Here is an 18167-nt window from a genome sequence, read left to right on the forward strand (position 1 = left end):
CATATATATATACATATATATATGTATATATACATATATATTTATAAAGATAAGTTCTTTGTGGGACATTTTGAACTTGGGCTCTAGAGGGAAGAATTCAAACGGGAGTTGGGACTGGAATTCAGAAATGCCCAGGAGGGGTGGTGGAAGTAGGGATCTTCCTAAACCAGTGGAGGTTGTGTGGTGTGTGTGTGTGTGTGTGTGTGTGTGTTCAAACAATATTCTACAGGGTAAATTGAATCAACCAAGAGAAAGTCGCCCACAAACACTTATTAAGAGTTCACAGTGCCTAAGAATGCAGATCTAAGGCCAGGGTGGGGGTCTTTGCATATTTAGGAAGTGTTTATTGCTAGAGTGGGCAAAATGTCCAGATAATAATGGCCATAAAGGACCTCTATAACGCCGACACGTGACACGTGTGAACATTTGTCTATTTGTCACAACATTTACACGCTTTAAGGTTTGCAAAGGGCGCCAGGCCTATCTGCCCGGGTTCATTTGCGGAGACGAATAAGGACGATGGTGAGTGCGGCCGGCCTTTCGCCCGGCGAAGCTCTCAGGGATCCATCCGCGCGGCTCGTCTCCGGGACGCCGGGACGGATCTCCCTCAGGAGGCGACGCCCCTTCCAGCCTGTGACGTCAGGCCCGGTCTCCAGGCAACGCGACGCCAAAGGCCAGCAGCCTCCGCGGGAGCCCCTGCGCAGCTTCCCCCCGGCCCCGCCGGGACCCGCACCATGTCCCTGCCGATGCTGCCGGGATACAGCTTCAACAGGAACGTGAGTAAAGCCGGCGGGGGAAGAAGGGCCTCGCAGGCCGCGCCGCGCAAAGGAGCCGGGAGCGGCGAGGGCGGCCGCCTCAACCGCGCCTGCCGGGCCCGTGGGCTTCCCGCGGCTGCCCCGGAAGGCCCGCCCCCGCCGAGAGGGTGGGGCGCGGGGCCGGCCCCTCCCGTCCGCCCCGCGGGGCCGGGAGCACGCGCAGCCGCGGGGGCTGCGGGGGCCGAGCTAACGCGGTGTAGCGGGCCTCGGCGCCCCCCCCCCCCCCCCCCCCCGCCTCTCTCCGCGCTGCGGCGCCGCTCCCGGCCGAGGAGCCGAACAGCTTCCGTGTTGGAGCCCAGAGGCGGGACGGGACGTGGAAGGGCGCCGGGGACCCGCCGCGGGCACCGGGCGCAGCTGCTGCCTCGTCTCGGCCCGGGCCGCGCCGGCTCCTCTCCCTCAAAGCCCTGCGAGCCATCGGCCTGTACGGCCGTGGTTTTAATAAACAAGAGGAATACAAAAGTACTTTGTCTTTTTTCCTCCTCTCCCTCCTTCCTTGTCTTTCTTTCTTTCTTTCTTTCTTTCTTTCTTTCTTTCTCTCTCTCTCTCTCTCTCTCTCTCTCTCTCTCTCTCTCTCTCTCTCTCTCTCTCTCTCCCTCTCCCTCCCTCCCTCCCTTCCTTCCTTCCTTCCTTCCTTTCTTCTCTTCCTTCCTCCTTCCCTCCCCTCCCTCCCTTCCTTCCTCCTTTCTTCCTTCCTCCCTTCCTTCCTCCCTCCTTCCTTCTTTTCCTTCTTTCCTTCCTCTTTCTTCTTTCTTCCTTCTTTCTTCTTTCTTTCTTTCTGTCTTTCTTTCTGTCTTTCTTTCTTTCTTTCTTTCTTTCTTTCTTTCTTTCTCTCCTCTTCCTCCTTCCCTCCCTCCCCTTCCTTCCTTCCTCCCTCCCTCCTTTTCTTTCTTTCTTTCTTTCTTTCTTTCTTTCTTTCTTTCTTTCTTTCTTTCTTTCTTTCTTTCTCTCCTCTTCCTTCCTCCTTCCCTCCCTCCCCTTCCTTCCTTCCTCCCTCCTTTTCTTTCTTTCTTTCTTTCTTTCTTTCTTTCTTTCTTTCTTTCTTTCTTTCTTTCTTTCTTTCTCTCCTCTTCCTCCTTCCCTTCCTTCCTCCCTTCCTTCCTTCCTTCCTCTTAACTTGGTTTCCCTTTCCCTCTCCCCCTTTCCCCACTCTTCCTTCCTCTCTCCCTCTCTATCTTCTTCTCCCTCCTCCTTTCCAGTCTCTTCCAACTCCTTCCCTTCCCTCTCCTTTTTTCCTTTCTTACCCTCCCCCTCTCCTTTTCTCTTTTTCCTCCACAGAAGAATTTAGTCTTTAACTTTAACCTCTGGAAATTGGTCAACAATCTAATTACAGTTGAATAGTTAAAGGATAAAAAGGCATATATAAACTATTAATCTTTATAAAAACTCATGTTAGGAAGGTTTCCACTGGAAACATTCAGACTTATGGTTTATGTTCAGTGTTGCACTCTCTAGGTAGACCAATATTGTTACATATTTACCTTAATACACTTAATCTGGTTGTGTCTTCTGTAAACCATAGTCTTCTTAGCTTTTCTATATGTATAAAATGATATCCTGAAAACTTCATGAGCCTTCATTTAAGCCTAATTAAAACATAGCCATTTCAATAATAAAAGCCTAGAACATGAAAAAAGATCTGAATATAAAATACCATTTTAATAAAAATAGAAAATACTATTTTTCAGTGATAATAACACAAACTTATAAATGTCCTCTAGGCCTAGCCTAGCCTTGAGAGATGTTAAAATATATGAAAAGGGAAAGTGTTGAAGGCCAAAATTAAAATTAAAAAAAAAAATTTAGGTTTTTTATTTTATTTTTTTATTTTTTGCAAGGCAATGGGGTTAAGTGGCTTGCCCAAGGACATACAGCTAGGTAATTATTAAACTTCTGGGGGTTGTATTTGAACTCAGGTACTCCTGTCTACAGGGCCAGTGCTCTATCAACTGCACCACCTAGCCACCCCCAAAATTAAAATTAAAAGAAATATGCAGTCATATAGAAAATTTGATTTTTTTAAAAGACATTTCAGTTATTAGCTTTTTTTTGTTTGAGGTCCGTAGCATTTTATTGTGAGACTTGGGAGGTTACTTCACATATGATTTGAGCAATTAATCATTCACTATAGTCAGGCAGGCAGTAAACATTTATTAAGAACATTCTTCCTATGGCACTGAATTAAGTCTTGACGATACAAAAAGAGGCAAAAGTTAGTCTCTGCCCTTAAGGAACTCACTAACATATTTGTTGATTGTCCATTATTTCAATGTACTTGAATTTTCATCTGGGTACTTTTTTATACTTTTGTTTTAAAGGGATTATATGATTTACTAGAGAGAATATTAAATGTGGAATTAGTATACCTGGTTCCTACCTCAGATGCTTATTAATAGTGTGACCAGTCTGGTTCTTCTCATCTGTAAAATAGGGGAAAATAATATTTATACCAAATACGAATTATTAAAGTATGGACGTAAGCCTTCAGCATCTATCATCCAGTCGATTAAACCTCTTTATTATTGTTAGTAAATGAAACCCCCCTGGCTTCCTTCATGTAGCATCATTACTTTGCTCTATGCGTTTAAAATTAGGACCATTACCAATATGTAAAGTTTATCATTTTTAGGGGGAGGGGAGAGGTAAAAAACCTGTAATTTCATAATTTCATTCATTGATCTAGCATGGTACAGTGCGAAGAGGGCTGAGCCTGGAGTTGTAAGACTGACTCTGGGCCTCAGGTTCCTCATCTTTTCATATTTTTTCAGAATTTTCTGGAGCAATGAGAAGTGACCTGTCTAAAGTTAAACAAGTAGTGTGTGTCAGATATAGAATTTGAATATGGATCTTCCAGACCTTAGGGTCTATTGTCTATCCATTTCTGCATATTCCCTTTCAATGATAATAATGATAATGTAGCATTTGAATTCTGCAGAGTGCTTTATATATGTTGTTATTTGATCCTCACAACCACCATTTGAGATAGGAGTTATTAATTATCTTTATTTTACAAATGAAAGAAATTGAGGCAGAGACAGATTAATTGTCTTACTCAGGGGTACACTGCTATTGAGTATCTAAGCTGACAGAATTGGAGCTCAGTTCTTTCTCATTCCTAGGTCCAGCCCTGTATCCACAATGCTACTTGCATATGCATATGATGTTGAGTTTTATACCATCATGCCTCATCCATATAATAGACATAGGGATTCAGCAAGAAAATTCTTGTGCTTGACAATTTTATCCTATGATGATTTCATCATAATATAGGGCTGGGTACTTGAAGACTATGTCAGTAGAGCACAAGTTCTGATAGATTCTAATAAGCTGGAAAAGTTTTTGTTATTTTATTTTCCCTCCAATAACTTGTGAAAACAATTTTAAAGGTTCTATACTTCCTTCTTTCCCCTTCCTTTACTGTTCCTCAGATGGTAAGTAATCTGATATAGGTTACACATGTACAACAGTCAAAACATTTTCACTTAGTCATTTTGTTCAAGAAGACTTGAACAAAAAAAAAGGAAAAGAAGGAAGAAAGAGAAAAATCTATGTTTCAGTCTATATTTAGGCAATATAGCTTCTTTCTCTAGAAGCAGATAATATTTTTCATTATGAGTCCTTTAGGATTGTCTTGGATCATTGTATTTCAGAGAATAGATAAGTCATTCACAGTTGATCATCATACAATGTTGTTGTTCATGTATACAACATTTTGCTAGTTCTACTCACTTCACTATGTGTCAGTTCATATAAATCTTTCTAGGTTTTTCTGAAATCCTCCTGTTTTTCATTTTTTTTTATGGCACAAAAATATCCCACTGCAACCATATACCACAATTTGTTCAGCCATTCTCCAATTAGTGGATGTTTCGAATTCTTATCCACCACACAAAGAGCTCAAACTACTTAGGATGAGCTGAACTAAATTTGGAGAGACTCATCACCAGAATCCTTATATAAGAGGTACTTCTGATCTACCAGTGCTTACTGTGAAGTCTACTTACTAATGTACAGAGGGGTTTCGGTCTGTGTGAGTGGAAAGTATACCATTATTATCATCATCATCATCATCATCATCATCATCCAAATGATGATTTATTGACCAGAGCAGGATCACCAGTGGTTTACAACAACCTACAACCTTGCTTACTCCATCTAAAATACTACCACCAACATACCAACTTACCAAGTTCCATTAATATAGAAGAGGAAGGACTTGTCACTCTCTCTTACCACACTCCCTTCTGTACAGAGGAAGGAAAAGGGGTTCCCAGGATTAGTCCTATCACCCTTAAATCAATAGGAATTCTTTAAAAGAGAGAAATAAAGAATTAAATATAAAAACAAATAGATGATGGTGGCACCATGTCCAGAAAGAAAAGGGAATATAGGTTTTTGCAGGTTAGAGATGGGAAAGATACCTTCAAGAAGGAAGTTGTTACAATTATTGTTACAATTGTTGTTACAATATTGTTACAATATAGAAAATTATTGGTTGTAAAAACACTTCTCATACCTGCTCATTTTCTAATAAAAACATTAGTTTAATTTCTCCATTCCAAATAATTCCCATTTATGTCTTGATATTTCATATCCCTAGATTCTTTGAACCAACATTTAAGAGTTTTGTTTATTATTTATTATTGCAAGTCCCACAGTGTTCTGTGACAGTAATTTGGGAAATCAGACCGAAGCTTTGATGAATGTGTCATTTGTGCCTTTATTTCAAGTTACTTATAATTTGTGATACACGGATCATTGGGGTGTTCTAGTAGAGACCTACTTTCATTAGGACCCTGAACCATTAATGCTTATTCTTTGAGTTTAGTTATCCAGGCAATTCTGAATTCATCTAATTCGATTATGTCCTCATCCAAATCTTTTCTGTAAGAATAATATGAGGTGTTTTGTCAAAAGTCTTGCTAAAATGTAACTGGTCTGAAATGTTCTTGTTGAAGTCATAGTGGCTTTTGGTAATCACCATTTCCTATTCTAGTCAATCATCTTTGTAGTGATCCGCTCTAGAATTTTGAAAGGAATCCAATTCAAATTCACTGGCTTATAATTGGAGCATTCTGCCCTATTTTTTTCTTTAAATTGGGACAACAGTCTTATAGTTCCTCACCCATTTTCTATAATCTTTCAAACATTACTCTAAATGGTTCAGCAGTCATTTTCAGTTCTTTTGGAACCTAGACATGTAATTGACCTGGATTAGGTGATTTGACTTCATCAAGGTCAATGAGCTGCTCTCTTAGCATCCTCTCAGGTATCAATTCCCTATTGGCCATTTGTATCATTTCTTTCCTAGGACAAGTGTCATTCTCATTGGCAGAGAAAAGAGAAGTAAAATAAGACTTAAACAGATTTGCTGTTACTTATCATCCCATCCACCCCAAGTAAAACTCATCTTTCCATTGGTTTCTCTTCTTTTCTGCCAGGAGAACAACCTGTTTTGTTTTTCTTTATTTTCTTTGTCAACTACAGCTTGTTTCTCAGCTTTAGCACTTCTGATGCTGTTTTTATAGGACCAGACCACACTTTTATATTCATCATCTCTTTTTCTTTTGGAAGGCAATGGGGTTAAGTGACTTGCTCAAGGTCATGCAGCTAGATAAGTGCCTGAGACTGGATTTGAAGTCAGGTTCTCCTGACTCCAGGTCCTGTGCTCTATACACTGTGCCACCTAGCTGCTTTATATCCATTATCTCTTACCTGATCTTACTTCTACTTTTTTGTATATTAAAAAGCAAAAAAAAAGCAAAACCTGACAAAACAAAACCCCCCAAGATTTAAGTTGACACAAAGCTGGTTATTATGATAGCTAATAATTAGAAATTCAGAAGGAATAAATGTAAATTCCACATTTGGGTTCAAAAAGTCAGATTAACAAAATGAGGGAGGCATGGTTAGACTGATCTAAAAAATTTTAGTGAACTTTGAACCCAGTTAGGATCAGCAGGGATTGATTCCTTTGAGAGAACCATAGCTTCCAGGACTAAGCAGGTAAGAATTCCTCTAAACTCTGGCTGTGTAAGACTGCATTGTGTACAGTTCTGAGAACCATGATTTAAGAAGGACATCGATAAGATAGAGTTCAGAAAGGGGAAACCAGGCCTGGAGTCCATGTCATAGAAGGATCAGTTGAAGGAATAGGGATGTTTAATACCTAGAAGGGAGAACTCAAGGCAGGGGAAGGGCATGATTGTTGTTGTTCAGTTGTATCCAACTCTGTGACCAATTTGGTATTTTCTTGGCAACTGGAGGAGTTTGCCATTTTCTTTTCCAGTTCATTTTAAAGATGAGGAAATTGAGGAAAACTGTGTTAAGTGACTTGCTCAGAGTGGCATAGCGTATAAGAATATGAGGTCAGATTTGAACCCAGGGAGATGATTCTTCCTGATTCTAGGCCTGCTACTCTCCATTGCAGCCATCTAGCTGCCACAAAAGGCATGATAATTATGTTGAACTATTTGAAGAACCATAATATGCAAGAGGAATTAATTAGCTTTCTTCGGTTTGAACTCAGAGAACAGAACCAGAAACAATAAGTAGAAGTGTCTAAGTAGAAAATTTAGACTTGATGTCAGAAAAGATTTCCCAGAGTTCTCTAGAAGTGTAGTGTGCTGCTTCAAGAGGATCATATGAGTTATTATTTATAAAATTGCTTAGTGTAGTATAGGTGCTAAGAATATGTAAATGTATACATATACTCAGTGTATATATATATAGTATATATATAAATACTCATTCCCTCCGTCTTGAAAAGATTAGTGGTTTCCCCTTCTTTGGAGGTCTTCAAACTGAGGGTGATTGACTCCTTATCAGGTAAGTTAAGGTAAGGTTTCCTTTCATGTTCTCATTTGATTATGTCCTGACTAAGGTCCCTGCCATTCTCAAGATTCTGTGATGCTATGAAGATGAATCACTGGATCCAATCCCTACTTAATAAAGAGACAAAATATGTAATTAAGAAAAATTGTTTAATTAAGCCTTTATATAAGCACACTCCATTATAAATTTTATATATATATATATATATATATATATATATATATAGGCAAATCACTGAATATGAGAAATATATAAATCAAAATTTGACTTTACCATATGCTTTGTAGACTAGTCCACCTTTGATTTTGTTTAACTCAAATTATAGTATTATCAATTATCATATATAGAGATCTTTATACCAAGAAAATCTCTTCATCTGAAATTCTACCTTCAAATCACTGGTTTATATTTTTATAGGAAAATGTAGTTGACCTCTAAAGCTTTCCATTGTCCACTATATATGGAAATGGGAAGGGTTGTTCAAAGGTACCTGGAGATGCTTCCTGAGCCATTTTCAAAAATAATAATTTAAGTTTCTAAAGGGCAGGGATTGTTGTTTTTTGTCCTTCTATCTCCTGTCTTAGCAAGACATTTAACAGATACTTGTTGAATTGAATTAAACTTCTCAAATTGACAATGAGGATTCTATATCACTCGACTGCATTTTTTTAAAGCCTCTATGCTATTCTTTACACTATACAATTCATCTCCTCACTCTGGGAATTTTCTCTGACCATCATTCCTGTCTTCTTCCCTTCCCCTGTCCTCCCATATCCCTGGAATAGTCTCCTTTCTCATCTCTACCTTCAGGCTTCCCTAGCTTCCTTCAAGCCCTAGCTAAAATCTTATCCTTTGCAAGAAGTGTTTCCCATTCAAAGTTAATTTAAATTCCTTCTTCCTTCTGAGATTATTGTCACTATATCCTTTCTACATCATGTTTGAGTAGTTGTTTACATGTTGTCTCCCCAATTAGACTATGAGCTCCTTGAGAACAAGGATTGCTTGACTTTGGTTTGGGTTTTTGCCTTTCTTTGTATTCTCAGCACTATGCACACTGAGGCTGGCATATAGAAAGCAAGTAATAATTGCTTGTAGACTGACTGACAACTCCCAGAATTCTCTACTCCTTTTTGAATCTTTTATTGATTATCCCAGCCTCCCCACTGCCCGTCAAAATTTACAGAACTCACTTCTTCTCTTCACATATATATGTGTACACACACACACACACACACACACACACACACATCTTTCCAAAAGTTTGATACCCCTCCTCCCCTCATTGGCCCTCAACAGTCTTTCCCTCTCAAAATTCCTAAAACATTTATAGTCTAACACAAGTCAGCATTCCAATGACACTCAACCTTTAGAACCATAGAATCTTTGAAAGGTAATGATCTTGACAAATCACTTAACCACTCTGTGCCTTAGTTTGTTCATCTGCAAAATGATGAGGTCAATTCCGCTTTTAAATCTAAGATAAAGATACTGCAATAAATGCATTACTTAATGTTAAAAGTTCTTTGGAGACTGAGGAAAGCAAGGTCAAAAGAATTGTATTTCCTTTTGGTAGCCATTCAAGTACTTGAAGTAAAATTATGGTTCACCAGCATCCTGAGATCTTTTTCACAGTCAAATTTCTTAATTCCATCATTTCACTCAAACTTCTATCTCCAAAGTTACCAGTCTTATTGCCAAATTTATTGGCATTTTCTCAATTCTTCTTCTCCTCCTCTCCATTTTCTTTGACCTCATTGATCACCCTTCTCTTTTTTTCTAGTTTTTCAAAATGTCATTCTCTCCTGCTTCTTCTACCTTTCAGATGCCTCTAAATGAATCTCTTTTGCTGGATTCTCATTCAGATCATTCCTGCTAATCATAAATGTCCCACATTGCTCTGTGTTGGACCCTTCTTATCTTTTTCCCTTTAGACTTCTACTCCTGATGATCTAAAAAGCTTCCTATGCTGATGAATCTCAAATCTACCTTTTCTGTTCTAGTTAATATTTTGACATCTAGTCTCACATCTCTCCTATTACCTTTCAAACATCTTCAACTGGATGTCCAGTAGACATCTTAAATTCAGTGTATTCAGAACAGAACTATTATCTTTCTTCTTAAAACATTACCCTTCCCTCTTTTCTCTATACACATAGAAAGCAACCCTATCATCTGTGTCCTTCAGGTTCATGACCCAGGAGTTATCCTTGACTCTTCACTATGTTTTGCTTCATCATATCCAATGTTGCCAAATCCTATGTATTTCTCTTTAAACATCTCTTGAATTCACTGACTTTTCTGCCACCATTCTGCTGCAGATCCTCGTCACCTCACGGCTCAATTTCTGCAATTGTCTGCTTGTGGGTCAGTGTGCCTCTAGTCTCTCACAACTTCAATCCATTTACCATTCAGTCATTCTCTTTAACAGTAGTAACTGGTTTTATTCCTTATTTGAACTTCTTCCATTATAGCTGAAATTTCCTTTTTTTGCAGTTTTCCTTGTATACTTCAGTTCACTTTGAGCATTAACTATTCTTATTATATATTAGGTCATATTTTTGGATGCATTTTCTGTTACTTAACCTTGTTTTCATCTTCATTACATAACCTTTTTTGAAATCTAAATTTTTTGTTGATGAACCATGTTCATTAACACATATATATGTAAACCATGTTCATTAATCCATGTTAATCTCTTTAAAACCTATACCCAATGTTTCTTCTTTTCACTATTAATTGTTTTTTCCAAGTTTCATTTCTGAGAATTTTTTTTATCTCTTCTGGGCTGATTTCTTGTATAATTTCAGACCACGGAATTCTTTCTTTTTCACGAGAGGTCTCTTGTAACAAGAGAGTAGTCTTATGATCTCATGACTGTTATAGAAAAAACATACTTATTTTAGTGCCTCAGAATTTTGAGTATTACAGACACTTTTTCCTGTTCTTCATAAACCTGTTGACTACAACCACACACATACAGTCTTTCCCTTCTTTCCCTATTTCTTCCCCCCTCCTTCTTTTCCTCACCACCTCTCCTATCTTTTCTTAAGCTTCTTTCCTTTCTCCCTTAACTTAACAGTAGACATTCCATGTTACCCAACAAGGTGATTTCAGATCCCTTAATATTGTGAAGTTTTTGTGTTTCCAAGGAAATGTTTCTATGAGAAGAAAATAGGGATTTAACCTCAGTTGTAAAGTATAGGATGAGAAAAGCAAATTATTTTTTTGGTAGCGATTGATAGAAGAAGGGTTTTAATTTTTTAAATTTTCATAATACCTGAACACTATATATTTTGGAATAATGGTACAACACCAAACTGTTGATGCATTTGGTGGGTTACAGGGCTCTCCCTTTACTATTTTAAGGGGCCTTTAGTTTTTGATTCATGTACATAGACTGGGTTCATTCCTGAGGTGAGAGTCTTTTTTTAACATAATAAATTCTACTCCAATCCCCTCAGTCTGATCTGACCCCTGCACTATTGGTGAGTTGAAAGTTGCTGAGTTTGAGGTTGCCTTCCAACCCTAGCTGACCCCAGGACTTGTTTGTTGATTCCTTAGAGTCAGCTGGGAGGTGTCTGTACTTAACTCAGGCTAAAACTCTGCTCAGGAGGTTGAGTTTTTCCTGGGTCTCCTCGACTTGTCTTAGAAGGGCAATTGCTACCCCAACTCCTGCTTATTTCTGATGTTACACATTCATTCTGAGGCAATATTCTGTCCTTTTTTGTGGAGGAAATTTGGAGAGCTGGAAGTTTTCTGACCTACTCTGCCATTCTCTCAAAATTCTCTCTTGAAAAGCCTTTATTGAGAAAATATAGTATGACTAGTTAGTATAGAATATTCTTCTGTGAACCTAGAGGCAAACATCCACAAATACACATGGAATTCATGGAAAGAGTGAGCTTAAATGAACAAAGGACAAAGATAGTGAGGCACATTTCTAGGGCCACATATGATTCCTCTTGAATTCTAACCCTGGAAGTGGTTTCTCACCCAGTTTCAATTAGGGGTCACTTTCTATTGGATTCATGGACAGGGAAGTACAAAACCAAAAGATCTTACCTCACATTTACCTTACCTCACCTTACATTTTATCATAGAGAGATTAAATTAACATAAAGATGTGTTCAAACACATGAATTTATACATACAAACATATTTAACAATGAAACAAGCTTTTAAAAAATCTACTTTCCATAATCACATAAGAGAGGGATCATTATCTTTTTTTCTCTTTTTCTATCTCAGTCTGAAGCCCAGAAAGGTTCTCAGTTGCTTGATGTTTAATTGTCTTTTCAGATCTATAAGATTATTTGCCAGGTTTGAAATTTCATATCAGGCTTCTTAGTTCTAGTATGAGTTGCTGTCATTCCTTTGTAAGAGGGTGTTATTTATTTAATATACTTGCCTTTCCTGAAAGTTTTTCATCTACCATTAAAAGTAGAACTTAAAAGTTTTTTCCATCTTCATAGACTGAATAGATGGGCTTGCTGAGTGAGGAGGAGAAAACTAGCAATAGACTTAGTCCATGACTACAGCAGTAATAATGGTAATAATAGTATGATAATAATAATGATAATGATAATAATAATAATGTTCATGTATCACTTTAAGGTTTACAAAGCACTTTTACAAATATCATTTGATCCTCACTGTAGTCCTGTGAATTAGATGCTATTAATAATGCCATTTTGCAGAGTAAGAAACTGAGACTGAGAGAATTTACAGGACTTCTGTAGGATCACATAGTTATTATTAATAAGTATAGGAAATGAGATTTGATCTTAGATCTTCCCAAATTAAAATCTAGCATTCTATCAACTGTCATCACTTGCTATTCAATCTCTTAGAGCCCCTCAGGAAATGAATTCTAGGAGACAATGAATTCGTGGAAGAGTTCATATGAAAAGACAGACTGAACAAGGTGACATTTTTTTTGGTTTTATATATTTAATTACTGCTTAGTGACTCTGATAAATGGAACGTATTTACTTGTTCATAAGTGAGATGTGATATCTCAGGGCTAGACAAATAGATTGATCCATGCTATGTTAGTTCCAACTGCTCTGTTAGTTGTAGCCTGTGAAACTTTCTAGTCTATGTTCCTGAAGGAAAATAATTTAATCTAATTCCAGGTCAAAATAACTCAGATATGCCTGTGTCTATGTCTATATCTATCATCTTCTATATCAATATTCCTGAATTATTTTCATCATACCCAAATATAATGATATGATATTAATATATGATATAACATATGATATATGATATGATATAAATGCAACTTAATACAATATAATATAATATTGTAACATGATACACTGTGTACCAGATACTTAACAAATGTTATCGTATTTGATACTCATAACAACCTTGTGAGGAAGGTGTTATTATTTCCATTTTACAATTGAGGAAACTACAGCAGGCAGAGGTTAAGTGATTTCAGACTTATACAGCTACAAAATATCAGAGCTAGAATATGAATCCAGTCTTTTTGACTTTAGTTCCAGTGTTCTATCAACTTTTGTCACCTGGCTACCATGGGAGAATAAAGAAAATAATTATATTTAAATGTAGTTAACCAAAAAAAACCCAAACCCTAATCATTGTCCTTCTTAAATCTATCTACATCCCCTTGAGAATGCATGGGCCCCATGAGGATTAAAAACCCTTGGTCTAAAAGAGAAAAATATTAGATACAAAGGGAACTTATTAACTTTTATTTATAGAGATTCATGGCATTGTGGGTTTGAGATGACAAGAACCACAAAAAACCCCAAAAAGAACTTTATTAAAGCAAATAGAAAGGAATAAGTAGGGGATTTCATGTTTCAAAAGAATGGAAATAACTAGCAAGTTTCCTATAAAGAAACCAACTGTGTGGGAAACTGCCACCTTCATGAACTATATATAGGTATGCATCTGTATGTAAATGTATAAATGCCTGCATATGTATACCTATATAATATACATAATATACAGTGTGTATATATAATATAGCATATTACTTATGTAAAGAGGTAATATGTAGTATGTTTAATATATGGTATAACAATTATATGTGCATTACATGTTTATGTGTGTGTAGACCTGGAATCAGGAAGATCTGAGTTCAAATACAACTTCAGACACGTCTTAGCTGTGTGATGCTGAACAAAACACTTTACTTCAGCCTGCTTCAGTTTCCTCAGCTGCAAAATGAAGATATTGGTGACATCTATAATTACAGGGCTATTGTGAGGATCAAATAAAATAATATTTGTAAAACAACTGATATAGAATAGGGGCTTAATAAATAATTTTTTCTTTCTTCCTGTGTATTTTATTTCATGCATTTAAAAAGATGATATTTATATGATTCATTAGACTGCCAAAGGGTTATTTTACCCACAAAAAATTAAGCATTATTCTTTATACTATATATTTATTTCTCTTGCTTCTTTAAATACTAAATAATTATTGTAGTCATAGCTATCACCTTTATATTATTATTTAAGAATTTCTTCTGGTTGACTTTATTGTATAATTTTGGGACGTGGAATCTTACCTATTTTTATTATGCCTCTATAATCATGACTGTGACCTAATCTTTTTTCAAACTCATATTGTTTTTTCTGTTTAGATGGTCAGGGGAGGGGAAATTTTTTTCTTCTAAGGGCCGTTTGGATATTTTCAACATCATTCACCTGTTCTATTTGATAAAAACATTTAATTAATTCACTTCTAAAATGTTCCTAGATTGAATTCAAGTCCCACCTGCAGTTGTCTTGGCAACACCATTACAATATGGCTTACAAGGCTGATGCTCCACCTCTGGTCCCTAGCATCTTCTAAAGCTTGGTTTAGATGGTCTACATAGCAAAACTTCTTTTTCTGCTTTAATTAAGCTCTCAACTATACCTTCCCTCTTAGTTCTTAAATATCTTTATAAAAATTATAATGTGAAATCCTATGTCACCCCTTTCTTTATTTATTCCATTACTTCATGCTCTTCATCTCTCTTCTTGTCTTTAATGCCTTAACAGTTAACATAATTCCAGTGAAATAAAATCTGTCTCCTTGCATTAAGATCTGTAGTTCACCTTGCTTTTGAATTTAATTATATATATATATATATATATATTTATTTATTTGAGGTTATTGTTTTGTTTTCTTTCTTGAATTTTGTCTCATGAATTTTTGTGTATCTGCCATTTTCTTTTTCTTATAACTACTCCTATTGTTACATACATATTACATTTAACTTCATGTGTGTATAGTACATATGTAGTATGTATGGGACTGTACTACTTACCTCTTATCATGAGGAAGGACCTAGAAAAGGTGCCCCCCAAAATGCCTACTTTACTCAGCCTTGGCCTGCTTCAAAACACCAAAAAATACAAACAGTTTTGCAAAGATGATTCCACTCACCATTGGAACATGGAATATGCATATACTTATGGACAAAACAAAATCCATTTTACCAGAAAGACAATTGTCTGGTGATTCCAGGTCAACAGATTAGAGTCCTGCTCAAATGTGAAGACTTAATTGCTGGTTGCCTAGAGAAATTCATTAGTATATTTCAGTTCCCTTGACAGCATGCTTGCATGATTTTGAGGTAAAGAATAATACTTTCAAGCTTTCCTAGACACCAATGAAATGTTGTAGGACTTTTGCTTGCTCTTTTCAGCAATGTTGTCAGATGCCTTCAAGAACAAATAGCTTCAAGGTCAGCTACCACACTGATGGTGAACTAGTTAGTCTGCAAAGACTACAAGCCAGGATTAAAGTGGAGGAGAGCTGGTAAGTGAGTTTGTTGATATATGATTGTGCAGTCAATGGATTCTCTGAAGCTGAAGTGCAATAGAGTATGGAAGAATTCTCTGCCACTACCCAACAGAGGTTCTCCACCAACTAGCACCACACCATCCATCATTATGGCACGTAGAGAAATTTTGAATACTATGGATAAATTCACTTAACTTGACAGTATACCTTTCTGGGAATGTCCACATAAATGAAGAGTATTTAAGAGTCTCCAAAAGAATGTGTGGGAGAAAAGAGGTATTAGACTGCCTACCAAACTAAAGTTCTACAGAACCATTGTGCTGATTTCACTGTTAAACCTGTATAGTCTACCATTACCATGCCAGAAAATTGAATCATTTCTATTTGTATTGTTTTAGGAATATTCTGAGGATTACCTGGTGAGATAAACTATCTGATACTAGGTCTTTTCTTAAGCTGAACATTCAAGCATTCAAAGTCTGGTACAGAGACCCAATTCTAATGACTGGTCATAATAACTTGAAGGCCAGGTATATGTCTCCCTCAAAGACAAGTGCTCATCCAGAGGCCAGAAGTGATATAATGGCACTCCTAAGGTCTCTCTGAAGAACTTTGGTATTGATTGTGAGAGCTGGGAGATGTTATCCCAGAATGGTATGCCCACATCAAAGAAGGTGCTGTGCTCTATAAGTAAAGAAGAATCACAGTAGCCCAAAGGAAATGTAAGATGAACAAATCTAGAGATATCTCCATTGCAAAGATTCAAATGGACTATTTGTCCCCAACCTGGTTTAGAGCCTTCTAAGCTCATACTGAACTAATCAGTCACAGTCAAATACACTCTACCTTGACCCCATCATGATGTCATTAGTCTTCTTTTGAGTATAAGGGATGAACAACAAATCTTAACTATATAGTGTGTTTATACATAATAGTCAAATAGTTTTCTCCTTCCCCTACATTTTCAGTTTGAATTCCTTTGTGTGTATGTATGCATGTATTAATCTACATATATATAAATATGTATATCTATATATGTATGTATTATATATAAATGGCATTTTATTTATCCTACCATTTTAGCTTAAAGTCCTTTGGATGGGTTTGGTAAGATTCTGGGCAAATGCATTTATGTTATGGTTGGTTGGTTCTTGTGCTTTGTTATCAAAGAAGACCAAAATGACATCCATCACTGTGCTGATCAATCCAACATGAGCTCTGAATACTGTACCACAAGTTGAGCACAGATAGTTCATGTGAACACTGGAAGTGGGTACTCTAAACTTACGGATGTCATATATGGCACTCCATACATGGTCAAGAGTCCATTCATTATTCACGTGGTAGTTTATCATGTGGTCCCAAAATTCAAGATAATACCACCTTATTAAAAAGCTATTCACATCCTAATTCTGTTTTTCTCATCTGAAGCCTTTGCCTTCAATTGTGATGTAGATTCTCCTTTGCATCCTCTTAGTTTAGATTCGGTGTTGTGTGAAATTAGAAACTCATGTCATTGAATGTTTAAAAAATGAGGTTTACCTTGTCCTGACACACATCAACAATATGCAACAAAGATGTGGTGGCCTTAGTTTCTCTGGTAGTGGATCCCCCCACTCCCTCCCCACATATCCTAATCTGGAAACATATCTGGTCACTAAATTATCAGAGTTTTGTAGCACATGTGGTCTTAGACACCTACTTAGGCAGCCTGAAATATCCAAACTCCAAATGGATGGGGGCCTAGGAAATCACTCAGTTTTCCCCGAACCTTTCCCATGTTTGGTTGAGGATCTGGGGAAGGAAGCCATGTCTGGGAAACTGAGGCTAATCAGGTCCTTGGGGCAGTTTTGTTCCATAACAGATTAAGAACAATGAGAAAACCACAACCAGTGCCTCTGAATTCTTCAGTTTCTTAATAAAGACTTCTTATTCCCTTGAGCATCCTTCTAGCAGATCATTTAGGGCCATATGAATCTTGAGAAGTTATTTGTAGCTTGGGATGCCTCTATGCAATTCTCATAAAAATGAAATTCAATTTACTTCACCAAACATTTTTTAATGCCTACTGTGTCCAATCCGTTATTTTAGAGGTACAAAGATAAAAATGAAATCTACTTTTATATTCAACTGGGGTAGGCGTGGAGAAATATACTTCCATATAAACAGATTTAAAGTATATACTAAGTAAATACATTGTTTTTGGAGGAGGGAACAAGGACTTTGGAGACTGAGTCACATAAATTAACAGCTCCTCTTGACACTCCCTTTATTTTGTTTCTTGATACATTATGACCCCTTTACCTGATTTGCTGCTGCACTAGCTACCATTTTCCCTTTTCCATCTTAATTAATCCTTTAGATCTTGATGCTCTAAATAAACTTAACTTGTCTTTTTTGGTTAATGCATCCTTGTATCCTCATTTAGTCTTCCCTCATTCTGAATAGAGGTAGTATTCTATTCCATCATGATCATTGATTTAATCTCTGGTCCTGCCTAGTAATGGTCCTTCCTCCTGTGGACAATTTTATCTCAATAATATTAATAAGAATAGGGTTAAGGTGAGATGGTCAAACTCAGTGTCACTCATTGTTAAATACTTATTAAACTAGCTTAGCATGAACTCAGAGCAAATGTTTGGCATTTTCATTTTTTTTAGTGTTTATATATCAGCATTTAATGATATTTTTCAAAATATCAAGTTATTACCAAATCAGATTAAAAATATTAATGCCATCTTGGATGTT

General features: G+C 36.9%; 1 protein-coding gene across 3 annotated transcripts in view; it reads left to right on the forward strand.

Moving 5' to 3' along the window:
• The first annotated feature begins 644 nt into the window (after positions 1–644).
• Positions 645–18167, forward strand: part of EFHC2 (EF-hand domain containing 2) — a 297057-nt gene continuing 279534 nt past the window's right edge. For all 3 annotated transcript variants that reach the window (XR_012474021.1, XR_012474022.1, XM_074214142.1), the window contains exon 1: positions 645–776. Coding sequence is in view for 1 of the 3 variants with exons in the window: in XM_074214142.1 (XP_074070243.1) it covers positions 735–776 (42 nt within the window). In the remaining 2 variants the exon portion in view is untranslated. The remainder of the gene's footprint in view (positions 777–18167) is intronic.

This window comes from Macrotis lagotis, chromosome 1 (genome assembly GCF_037893015.1).
Source record: "Macrotis lagotis isolate mMagLag1 chromosome 1, bilby.v1.9.chrom.fasta, whole genome shotgun sequence".
Classification (NCBI taxonomy): Eukaryota; Metazoa; Chordata; class Mammalia; order Peramelemorphia; family Peramelidae; genus Macrotis; species Macrotis lagotis.